General features: G+C 41.1%; 2 protein-coding genes across 6 annotated transcripts in view; one reads left to right on the forward strand and one right to left on the reverse strand.

The window, feature by feature from the left end:
* The first annotated feature begins 438 nt into the window (after window positions 1-438).
* LOC140934263 (uncharacterized) lies at window positions 439-5,769 on the forward strand. Its single transcript, XM_073383923.1, has 2 exons — window positions 439-2,168; window positions 5,727-5,769. Exons 1-2 carry the CDS (start codon window positions 439-441, stop codon window positions 5,767-5,769), a joined length of 1,773 nt encoding a protein of 590 aa, XP_073240024.1.
* Window positions 5,770-8,645: 2,876 nt separating this feature from the next.
* Window positions 8,646-11,443, reverse strand: part of LOC140932617 (fibroblast growth factor receptor 2-like) — a 28,064-nt gene continuing 25,266 nt past the window's right edge. For all 5 annotated transcript variants that reach the window (XM_073382129.1, XM_073382131.1, XM_073382128.1 and 2 more), the window contains 5 exons: window positions 11,261-11,383; window positions 10,736-10,847; window positions 10,300-10,396; window positions 10,049-10,154; window positions 8,646-9,622 (listed from right to left, as the gene is read on the reverse strand). In XM_073382129.1, the coding sequence (XP_073238230.1) occupies window positions 9,509-9,622; window positions 10,049-10,154; window positions 10,300-10,396; window positions 10,736-10,847; window positions 11,261-11,383 (552 nt within the window). In that variant the 3' untranslated portion in view covers window positions 8,646-9,508. The remainder of the gene's footprint in view (window positions 9,623-10,048; window positions 10,155-10,299; window positions 10,397-10,735; window positions 10,848-11,260; window positions 11,384-11,443) is intronic.

Here is an 11,443-nt window from a genome sequence, read left to right on the forward strand (position 1 = left end):
ACGGTTTTATTTATATGTTATTTAGCTTTATTGGTTCCGCTCCACCAGCATAGATACATACCGATGTTTACCAAGAATAACTGATCACAGTACTTGTTATAGTCCGTCATGGTGGACCCAATCGCGAGTGACACGAGATTTTGTAGTCCTCGCGCGAAAGCCAACGCGCGCGTAATCCGGCACGAAACCCGCAACACTTAGGCGATGGCAACGAAATATCCGGATTTGAATTTCCTGAACGGGAGGCAAAGAAAAATCCAATTTCTGGACAATAATCATGACCAAAAGGAAGGCAGTCACGTAGCATTATTTTTTCCGCATTTAAATTTGTGGTTTACAAATAAGTACGTACGAGTAAGAAAGATTCGGCTTCAAAAGTTTCTATGTTCGTGTGTCGACACGGGAATCACCTCTTTCCTGAAGTATCAAAACACCAAGATGGCTGGACGCGTTACCACGTTGTCCGTTAATTTTGGCCTCCTGCTCTGCCTGTTTCTTATCTTGAATGGCATAAAACAAAACAAATCATCAACGAAGCCACTAAGCAATAGTAGCAACCTATATTTTGCTTCCCAAGAAGCTTGCAGGATTAAAATTCAATCGTTTCACTCTCTGGCACGGCGTCCAGCAAAACACCAAGCAGTCGGAGCTTTCCAGAAAGGCTTTATTACGTGCAAGCTTATACTTCATGGCTCTCTAGCCTTGGCTCTAATAGCGCTTGCCGGAGATGTTGAACTCAACCCTGGATATAGGAGTTTGGAGGATGTTAGGAGTTCACGAGGATTGAGGCTTGCTCATCTAAATATTCGAAGCTTGAGGAACAAATCAGACTCGCTGCGCCTGGAGGGTTTGGATAACAGAACGATCGATATTCTTACACTCAGTGAGACTTGGCTGGATGACTGCTATGAAGACTCTCATGTTATTATTCCAGGATATAATTGCATTCGCCTGGATAGGTCTGGAGCCAAAGAAGGTTTTGGTGGAGTAGCAATCTATGTAAAGGAAGGCTTGCCGTTTCGTGTTAGGAATGATCTTTACTCAGCCGCAAATGAATGTCTATGGATTGAGCTATCGCGCACTAAATGTCGCCCAGTATTGATTTGTTGTGCATATAGAGCCCCCGGTTTTGACTTTGCGAACTTTATTTCAAACTTGGAGATATCTATGACGAAAGTTAACCTGGAAAAATGTGATTTCGTGCTTCTTGGCGACCTAAATGCAAATATGCTGCCATTTTCAAGAAAGAAAGAAAAACAAGAGCTTAAAAAATTTGCAACTTCACACGATCTTACGCAACTCATTACTGAGGCCACCCGAGTGACGGAAACCTGTCAATCCTTGCTTGACGTGATTTTAGTGAACAATGATCACCGCATCAATGACTCCGGTGTTGTTCCTGTTTCGCTGAGTGATCACTACCTCGTCTATTGTGTTTTAAAAGCAGGTGTAATTAAGGCACCACCGAAGACAATTGAATACCGCTCTTATAAAAACTTTGATGCGAACACCTTCCTAGCGGACTTGAATAACGTCCCATGGCACATCATTGAAAACGAGGAAGACATCGACGACGCCGTGTTTATTTGGAATCACTTGTTTTCTGAAATAGCTGACCTGCATGCGCCCGTGAAAAGGCGAAGAATACGAGGTGTTCCGCTCCCGTGGTTGAATGATACAATCAGTGAGGTGATGAAGGATCGTGATTTTCACCATCGTAAAGCCGTGAAAACCAATTCTGCTTTTCACTGGGCTCGCTATAGAAAGTTAAGAAATAGGGTCAATCGTGAAGTCAAGGCAGCAAAATCCAAGTATTATTGTGACTTGATTTTAGAGGCTAAAGGGGATTCAGGAAAGATCTGGAAGGCGGTGAATGAGGTGTCTTCGCGCAAGACTAAATCCTCGAGCCCACAATGTATCGTAGTTGATGGTGTTGAACACACCACCCCAGCCTCTATTGCATCCGTGCTCAACTGTTATTTCTCATCCATTGGCAGAAGTCTTGCAAATAAAATATCAGCTGCTGCTATGTTCCCAGTCAGATCGGCCACGATGCTACAGTCTTTCTCGCTTGACGAAGTTGATGAGAAAACAGTACTCAAGCATCTGCTTTCTCTAAAGACAAATAAAGCTATTGGCTTGGACAACATCAGTGCGAGACTTTTAAAGTATGGCGCGCGTGCTATTTGTCCCTCGATCACCAAGTTACTGAATCTCTCTATTCGCACTGGCAATTTTCCTGAAATATGGAAATGCTCGAAAGTGGCTGCACTTTTCAAAACTGGAGATAGGAGAGATGCGTCAAATTATCGCCCAATTTCTATTCTGCCAACAATGAGTAAAATTCTGGAAAAAGTCGTCCATTCCCAATTCTATGACTTTCTGAATTCAAATAATCTCCTTTCAAGCAAACAATTTGGCTTCCGTCCCAAACTGTCTACAACATCGGCTCTCACCAGTTTTGCAGATGAGGTCCTATTGCATATGGAGAGTGGAGAACTGTGCGGTGCAGTGTTCCTAGATCTGACCAAGGCATTCGATACCGTTGACCATACGATCTTGCTATCTAAATTGTCGGCTATCAATGTCTCGCCCAGCACTCTACAGTGGTTCAAGTCTTACCTAAATCATCGTAAACAGCGGACTGCCTGTAGCGATGCTGTGTCTGACCCTCTCCCGATGACCTTTGGGGTACCACAGGGGAGCATTCTAGGACCGCTTCTCTTCTTGGTTTATATTAATGACCTTCCGCTGGTTATAAAGAATTGCGAAGTGACTTTGTATGCTGATGACACGGTCCTGTACTACTTTGCTAAAGAGCCACACCTGTTAGAAGAGGCACTAAATGATGATCTCTTGAAAGTTGCCCAGTGGTTACATGGAAATAAGTTAACTTTAAATCTTACTAAGACGAAATCCATGATTATAGGCAGTAATAGGAAACTTGTTGGTATTTCCTCTTTCACGTTATCTATTTTTGACACTGATATAAATTCTGTAAGTAGTTTTAAATATTTGGGAGTTATGTTGTCTTCAACTTTCACATGGTCCGACCATATTGAGTATATTTCATGTAAGGTTAATAAAAACCTTGGTCTTCTACGTAGGATTAAGTATTATTTACCTTATGATGCCCGGTTACTTTTTTATAATAGCTTAGTGCTACCTATTTTTGATTATGCTGATTTAGTCTGGGGTGACAAGGACAATGTCTCACTTATGAAGGAATTGCAAATTCTCCAAAACAAAGCAGCTAAGTTGATATTAGATAGATCACCTCACTCCTCATCCACCGATGCATTGATTGTCTTGAGATGGCTGAATCTTGAAGAACGTAGGAAATGTCATCGATGTATATATGCATACAAGTGTATTAATGGCCAACTTAATCATTCTTTGGACATTGTAAGAAAGAGTGATATACATTCCTACAATACGCGCAATAACGATACTATCAAGCTCCCCAAAATTAAATATAATTGGGGAAAACAACGTTCGCGGTACCACTGTTTCAAAGACTTTAATGAATTAGAGAGAACTGTAAGAAACTCAGCAAGTTTTCCAATTTTTAAGAAGTGTCTTTTTTCTGCTTTTTATAATTGAGTACTTGTAGTGTTTATGTTTTGATTATTTCTGTAACTGGATTTTAGCTTGAATTTTTTTTTTTTTTTTTTTTTTTTTTTTTGTTTTGTTTTTTTTTTGTTTGTTTGTTTTTTTTTTTTTTGTTTTTTTTTTTTTTTTGTTGTTTTTTTTTTTTTTTTCATATATATCGATTTTAGCTTAACCTTTTTATATTTTAATTGTATTATATAATATACATCTCGTAATTAGGACCTCTATGTAAACCACTCTTGTGATGGAGCATCCTATTAAAAGATTGTTATTATTTATAACACGAGCTTGGATTGAAACAATGGAAATCTTAGAACGAAGATGTAATTCTTTTGATCTTTTGTTGGGATAACTACAGTTGCCCCTACAGCAGTCATGCTGCTGAGAGTCAATCTGGATGCGGATTTTGAAATCTGATTTCTACGCCGGATGTCCAAATCCGCGACGACAGAATTAAGCAATGGATTTCGTTGGATTGGTGAAATGTTTGCTGTAGAGGATGTCAGGGTGTTTGGATAATCTGAAAATGGTTTTGAAAATGCCGATCAAGGGTTATATATCCATTTCTGCATATGTCGATACAAGTACATGTAACGTTACGATTGTACTTTTGAAAGTAACGTGCTATTTACGGACTATGCGTGCACAAAACACTTTTTGTCCCCGCGCACTCCTGTTATGCAGGTTTGTAGACACGTAATGAACACCAGAATATGACCTCACTACAAGAGCTAGCGGTTATTGATCTTTGCTATCATCGAGCAGATAATAAAGGCGATTAGGGCTTAGATGAGAAAGTTTTCCGGGTCATTTGTAATCCTGTGACTTTCGAGGCACGTGATATGGTGTGATTTCGTGGTAGGGCGTTTAAGCGCAAGGTACGGCATATTGTGCAATATATTTGTAGTGACTTGCGCGGCAGTATTAAAAGTTTAGCACGCAGTCATGGTATACTGAGAAGTTCCTATATGTCCTCTCTATGGCTACCTACTTGCGCTATTCAAGAGGCCTTTCCTGAAGATACCTTTATTAGTTTAACTTTTCTTCGCACATCTCACGGAAGTAGAAGCACTGCATGCCTCTTTACTCGTTATCAATCACTCAGACCATCACTAAGTCAATCAGTCAATCATTATTTATACCACGCATATGATAAATGATTCATGTATCCCACTGTCCGGTTAGCTCAATGGATAAGTGCCAGTCTGCCAAGTGTGGGAGTTCGCCGGTTCAAACCCCGCCGGCCGGACCAACACTCAGGGTCGTTAAATAACTGAGGAGAAAGTGCTGCCTTGGTAAAATCATACGGGTGGACTCTCTAATTTTCTCGGATAAGGACAATAAACCTTAGGCCTTTCTCACAACCCTTGCACATACAAATTCTGCGCGACGTCACACCCACGCACTGTTCGTAGAGCCGTAGGGAACGTAGTCCCAGGTGTGGTAGTTCATCCCCCCCACCCCCCTACAATGTGGGGGGGGGGATGATACACGAGCTCCCCTAAAAACGACTGTGTGGGAGGCTAAGGGAAAGGGTGCAGGGGGCATACTTGCACACTGAGCGCCCGCATTTCGTGAAGATCCTCCCTTGGGAGAATTGTCTGCAACGTCTCAGCGACGCTCTTGGGGACAATAGGACATCTACAAATTCGCTCACCAACAAAATTAAATTTTGAACTAGTGAAAAACTCCTTTTGTAAGAAGTTAAACAGTTCGTAACTTTTTGTTTTTCAACAGTGATGACTGAAAGTTAAGTGTCCTCACTTAATAATACTTTACAAACATCCCGGTTTACTTTAATCTGGCACTAGAACGTCCTCTCTTGAAGTGGGAATTTCCGTCTCATATTGTCTAGCACGGACCTGTTGAAATTTTTAACGCACGCAATTTCCAGCCGAAGGGGATCGGGCTCGTAAACTGAAAAACTTCAATTTATCGTTAAATCTGACCAGAACGAGAAATCCTCAAAACTACCGCCAGATTCTGGTGGATGCGAATGCAGAAATTAAAAGTTTACTTATCAAGCCACACGTGTGGGGCCTTTGTCACGTGACCTTTGAGCCAGTGAAATTGGGCTCGATCCCTTTTACTGGTCTTTATTAATTCCTTTTTAGAAACGGGCAGCTTGATGATACTGCTGTATTCAGCTTTGACTGAAATATCCAGAAACGTTTCTATTGAAAACTGGAGTGGTCGAGTGGAACGGGAAATTTCCGACAAGACCGGTCCAACCCAGATCCTGACAGTCCCCTCTTCAAGGCCCCTTCGAGGGTAGACCTCTCTAGTTGGACAGAATCGATCCATTCAGTTTGGGACCGGTAACAAAGGGTGACAAATGGCTGCAAATGGTGACCAATGTAGACATAAGCTAACAAATGGCAAAAATGTTCGAAAATATGCAACAATTGATGACAAACAGCCAAAAGTGACGACAAACGGCGAAAAACGGTGACCAGTGGTAAAAATGGTGACAAACGGTAACAACGAAAAATGGCTGCAAATGATGTCAAAAATAATTCCTTTATTTACCCTCGGCAGTATTTATAACACAAAGGCTTATTGGGGCCAAGGAAACAGAAACAATTAATTCAGATAAACATAACAAGGGTATCCCAAATGGCAAAGGCAAACCAGTTGGTCATTTAGAAGCGTGGTCGAGGACTTCAACTCGGGACGTGAATTATGGGGGCCACCAGATTGCATATTCAATGTTCTGACAACTCGGCTACGCAGTCTCCGTCAACAAAAATGAATTAGCGTTTTTTCAGATTTTGTGGCGTTCATTCCAATTCGCTGAAAATGTCTTATGTAGGCAAATTTCCCTGGAGTTGATTTCTTGGGGACTGCACTCAAGTTTAGAAAGAGAAAGAAAATTTCGTCGTCGCTCGTTTAGTCGTCCTCCATAAAACGTAAAATTAGGCATTTTCACGTCGTAGTCGTGCAGTAACTGCAAAGAAAAATATGAACAAGTGTGATGCGCGTGCAAACTTGATGTTTTGCTTAAAAAACCTACTACTTTTTGACGTTCTCGTTGCCGTCGTCGTTTCTAAAACTCTCTATAATAGCTTGAATTGGCGACAAATCGTGACGTGTAGCAAGTGGCGACAAATGGTAACATATAGTAACACATTGCAACAAAAACGTCGTGACAAGTGACATACGTAGGCACCCTATGACCCAATCCCAACTGGCCAGCAACCAAATATTTCGCTAGGGTTTAAGGTCGTACACACCAGGCGACATATCGCTGTAACACTTGCGACAAATCACTCCGTGTGTATAGGTCGGGCGATAGGTTGCTGCAACAAGTAATGCGACACGCTGCAGCGAGAAATTGCTTCGTGTTTATGGAGAACGTTTGTGCCAATCTTTGTCTCCGTAACAGAATTTTGTCGCCGTAACAAGTTGCACGAATTCATCTGACTTGATTTTGTACGACTCGTTGCAGCGACAAAGGTTTTCGTAAAAAGGTAATATACGGTGAATTGCGACAAATGGCTGCAAATGGAGACAAAACAAGTTGTGACAAATGACTCGACATGCCTAGGCACCATCTGACAAACTGAGACAGATGGAGACAAATGTAGTCAAAATTAGTTTAATGGAAATGGAAGACAAATTATGACAATGAAGACGAGTGGTGAGAACTGGAGTCAAATAATGACTGATAGAAACAATGGAGTCAAACTGAGACATGAGCAAGTGGTGAGAAATAGCTTGAAATTGTGAAAGTGAAGTCAAATGGTGACAACTGATAACAAATTGTGACAAATGGGTGAAAATGGTAACAAAGGGGACAAAACAAGTCGTGACAAATGACACGTAGACGCCATCCAAATAGAGACAGATGCAGTCAAAATTTGTTAAATGGGAAAGGTGAGACAAATGACGACAAACGGAGACGAATGGTGAAAACTGGAGTCAAATTATTGCACTTCAGGGACAAAATCACTGAATAACGTTGATGAAATATTGTCCGTGGTGTTTTTACTTGTGTGTTTTCTCGTAATTAGCTGACTGTAGAAGTGATTTACCGTTGGATGAATATGTTTAAACCTGTGATGCACTCGTTTCACCGAACGGCAGCCGTCTTGAAATTGACCGACAATAATAAGGGCCCTTCAGGGAGCTAACGCGAAGTAAGAACTGAAATTCCAGCGCTCACATTTTAAGCAGTATCACAACTCACAATGGAAAACTCAGACAGTCAACCCAAGTTGCGTGGAGCAAAAAAGAAAAGCTTGTCAAAGCAAATTGAATCTGAGTCAGAAGACCCCCTGGCCTTCCCAAAATCCCAGGGAGAACACTAATAGGGGAAAAGCCCTTGGGACGAGGTTGTAGATTCTTCTGGCTCAGCTGCAGTGATCAGTCGACGGCTCAGCATTTATGGGCTTCGGAATCACAAATCTGCTTACTTGATAGTTTTTCTCCATTTTGTAGATTAAAATTACGGGAGAAAGGATTGATTTCAAAGGAAGCTGTGTTTGCGAAAACGCATTTTCTCCCCTCCCCCTTCTCTTCTTTACGTTCTATTCCAACGGATTCGCACGGAAATGCTTGCTGCCAAGCCATGGGCTCCTGCTGTTACACACGCTAGATTTTTCGGTAACTAGGGTAGGAATCTACGTCCTGCAGGAATAGGAGCCTAAACCGATCGCAAAGTGTTCAGTTTTGCCAGTTGCTTTGTTTTACACAATTAAAATTGTGTAGACACAGCTTTATACCGGGGTGGATTATCTCTTATTTGGCCTTAATGGAGACGTGGCTCTGAACAGGGTTTGGTTGTCAGGGTTTTTTGTCTTAAACGGGGTATGCACTACGCATTTATATTCATATTCAAGGCATTTGTGTGGAGTTTACTTACTGTATTCAACTAGTTCAATGCACCAAATATGACTTTGAAAAACAGTGGAAACGTTTTTCCGCACATGGTCGAAACTATACCAACGCCAACCTTTCTATAACCGCTATTTCTTAAAAGGGAACAACTTTCTAAAAAGTACACCCTAACCGACAATACACATCAAACTCACTTCCTTCTAACTTTTTCTTTTTATTATTGTCATAAACTATTCACTCCAAAAATTTAGATACATCTGAATATTTACCATCCTCTTTGAACTGAGTATTATTACTTCTATATATTACTCCTGTCCGAGGAGATGAGAATTATACGAGTAACGGCTTTCTAACGCTACGTAAAACGGAAGACTGTACAATTATCTGGGTTAGTAAACTTGAAGTGTTCAAGGACACGTTATAGCAAACTTCAGGCCATCTATTTGATATTTTCACTAATATTTCGCGCCCTCTCATACTATCAAGCTAGCCTTGGAAAAAATATATTCGTCAGGAAGTACTCGCCACTGGAACTGAAGAAAGATATGAAGACGGAGCTTACATCTTATCTTCAGTGACCCGAAGTGAGACGTGGGTGGCGATGTATTGTTGAACTCTATCGACAGTTAACCAGACTGGTAATCTTTCTGGAGGGCAGACAGCATGTAAGCTGCTATAGTTACCATATCATAGACATTTACAGTCCGTCATGCAAGTTGGCTGAAATACCGAACACCAAAGTGCACTCTAAGGTATGCCTTCCTGCAGATTTGAAGGTTTCATGTCTGTACAACGGCAACTTCGGTTGCTCCTTGGGTAGCCTCTTTAAAATTTTTCTGTACCGACGAGATGAATTCGTGACCTTGTTTAGCAGAACATTTTACTTGCAGTCTGTAAGACCTCTAAGAGCCGTCCATCAATTATATACAGCAACTGTGTCTCAGCAAACTACAACAACGGCGTCCATGGGTGCCTGCTTAAGGAACCAAGTAGCTACAGGCATAATTCCAGATCGGATGGAACGAAATGTCATATGCTGTGACTCTCGCGGAAACTGCTAGCACGAAGACTCCGTTATAGTATCATTGTTAATGTCAGAGTCATCCGTAATGGGCGTTTCCATGCTAAGCGCAATGTCCTCAATTGACTGAGCCAGTATTTCCAAGTACTCCTGTTGTAATCAAAATAAAATTCAATCAGCTATTTATTGTGAAAGATAGGGAATGATCAGGTTTTGAACAGGCTATTACATCTTCTGCATGGAGCGAGATGAAGAGGAATTTTAGGCTAAAAGCATTCGAATAGAGTGGCGAAGACTCAAATTGTGGCCTATCCCCGCTAGTATAATTCAAGAAAAGAAGGGAAACAATCAAGAATTGTGCCTAAAAAGGCCCAGTTAATTAAATATGTGCTGTGAGAATTCTATTGCAATAAGTCCGTGAACAGGGAACATTAGTCAAGGGTATACAGCAAAAACAAAGGTTTCATATAGGAAAAGAAAGGTTATGGTGTAAGTGTCATAGAGGCGAAAAATATGTTTGAATATAGTGGTGTCGTGAAAGCGGTAGACAACAGCCATCCAGGGGCAGACACTTACTTTACTGGCCAGGGATGACAGCATGGCGTCAAATGTTTCTTTTAGGGTTGTAAACGAGGCTCTGTTGCTGCTGTTTTCATCCCAGCAATTCAGCATAACATCGTATCTGTTTAAAAGACAAAAAATGACAAGTATTTTAAATTGAATTGTTATTGTTTTTTTGAAAGCTGGTCCACGTTCCTGTGGTTTTCACATGTAAAATGACGAAGATTTGCGAAGACTACGCACAAACTTTGGGTGGCCATACTTACATTTCATTTGGACAATTCTGTGGTTTCTGCATTCTGTATCCAGACTTTAACAGGTCAAACAGTTTTTCTACTGGTATTCCTGGGTATGGGGAACCACCTGAAACAGTGAGTTCAGTACATGTCCAGTCAGTCCTAGTCAAACTCTCCTCGCAAGGAGAAGTACAGATGATTATTTTTTCCCGCTAACGACAGCACCAGTCACGAAAAAAAATGAATGGCGTATTCGTGGAGGAGCCACTTTAGTCGACAATTTCTCGGAAATACCTTCTACTTGTTTTACTTCAGATGAGGACCTAGTTTTACTGTTGACTACTGAGGTATTTACTATTCTAAGGAAATGCGATGCTTTTAGAGGTAACCGGTCAAAGAAAACTCAGAGTATAGTGATACAATACAAAGGAACGTAAGCGACTTAGTCGTAAATTGATGGTCTTACCTAGAGTGAAAATTTCCCAGAGAAGTATTCCAAATGCCCATACGTCACTTTGCGTCGTGTACACTCTGTCAAACAATGCTTCAATAGCCAGCCATTTTATCGGTAGTCGACCCTGAAAGCAGAAAACAGCTTATAGTTAAGGACACCGCAGAATATTTGCATGCCATAGGTAAATTAGATCAAAGGGGGAACTGTCCGGTCTGTGTGGTGCGAAGGTGAAGCACATTGTCAGTGACGAAAAAGGCTTTTAACTACCAGAGCTCACGCTTATCAGAGGCAATAGATTTACCAGAAAGGAAGAATCAGCGATCTTTCTATAGCGTGAGAGGCGTTGACAATCAAATCTTTCAATTTATGTTGTGATTATCAGCAAAATGGGTCTCGAATAGGGTTCTAACACCAATTCAAAAACTGCTTTGACTGTCGTCATTGCTTTTTGGTTTTTTCGAACGCAAATAATCACCAACATCACCACCACCACCACCATCATCATCACTAAGTGGAAAAGGTATAAAGCAAACTTACGTCTGTGGTCTTTCTGTAGTATTCCAGGTCCCTAATATTCCGTGCCAGACCGAAGTCAGCGATTTTCATGACATAGTCTTCACCGACAAGGACATTTCTAGCAGCAAGATCACGATGGACACACTGTATTTGGAAAACAACAGAGAGAAAGTTTTTTGTTATAAAATTAAAGCCCTTAGCAAG

Source organism: Porites lutea, chromosome 4 (assembly GCF_958299795.1).
Source record: "Porites lutea chromosome 4, jaPorLute2.1, whole genome shotgun sequence".
NCBI lineage: Eukaryota > Metazoa > Cnidaria > Anthozoa > Scleractinia > Poritidae > Porites > Porites lutea.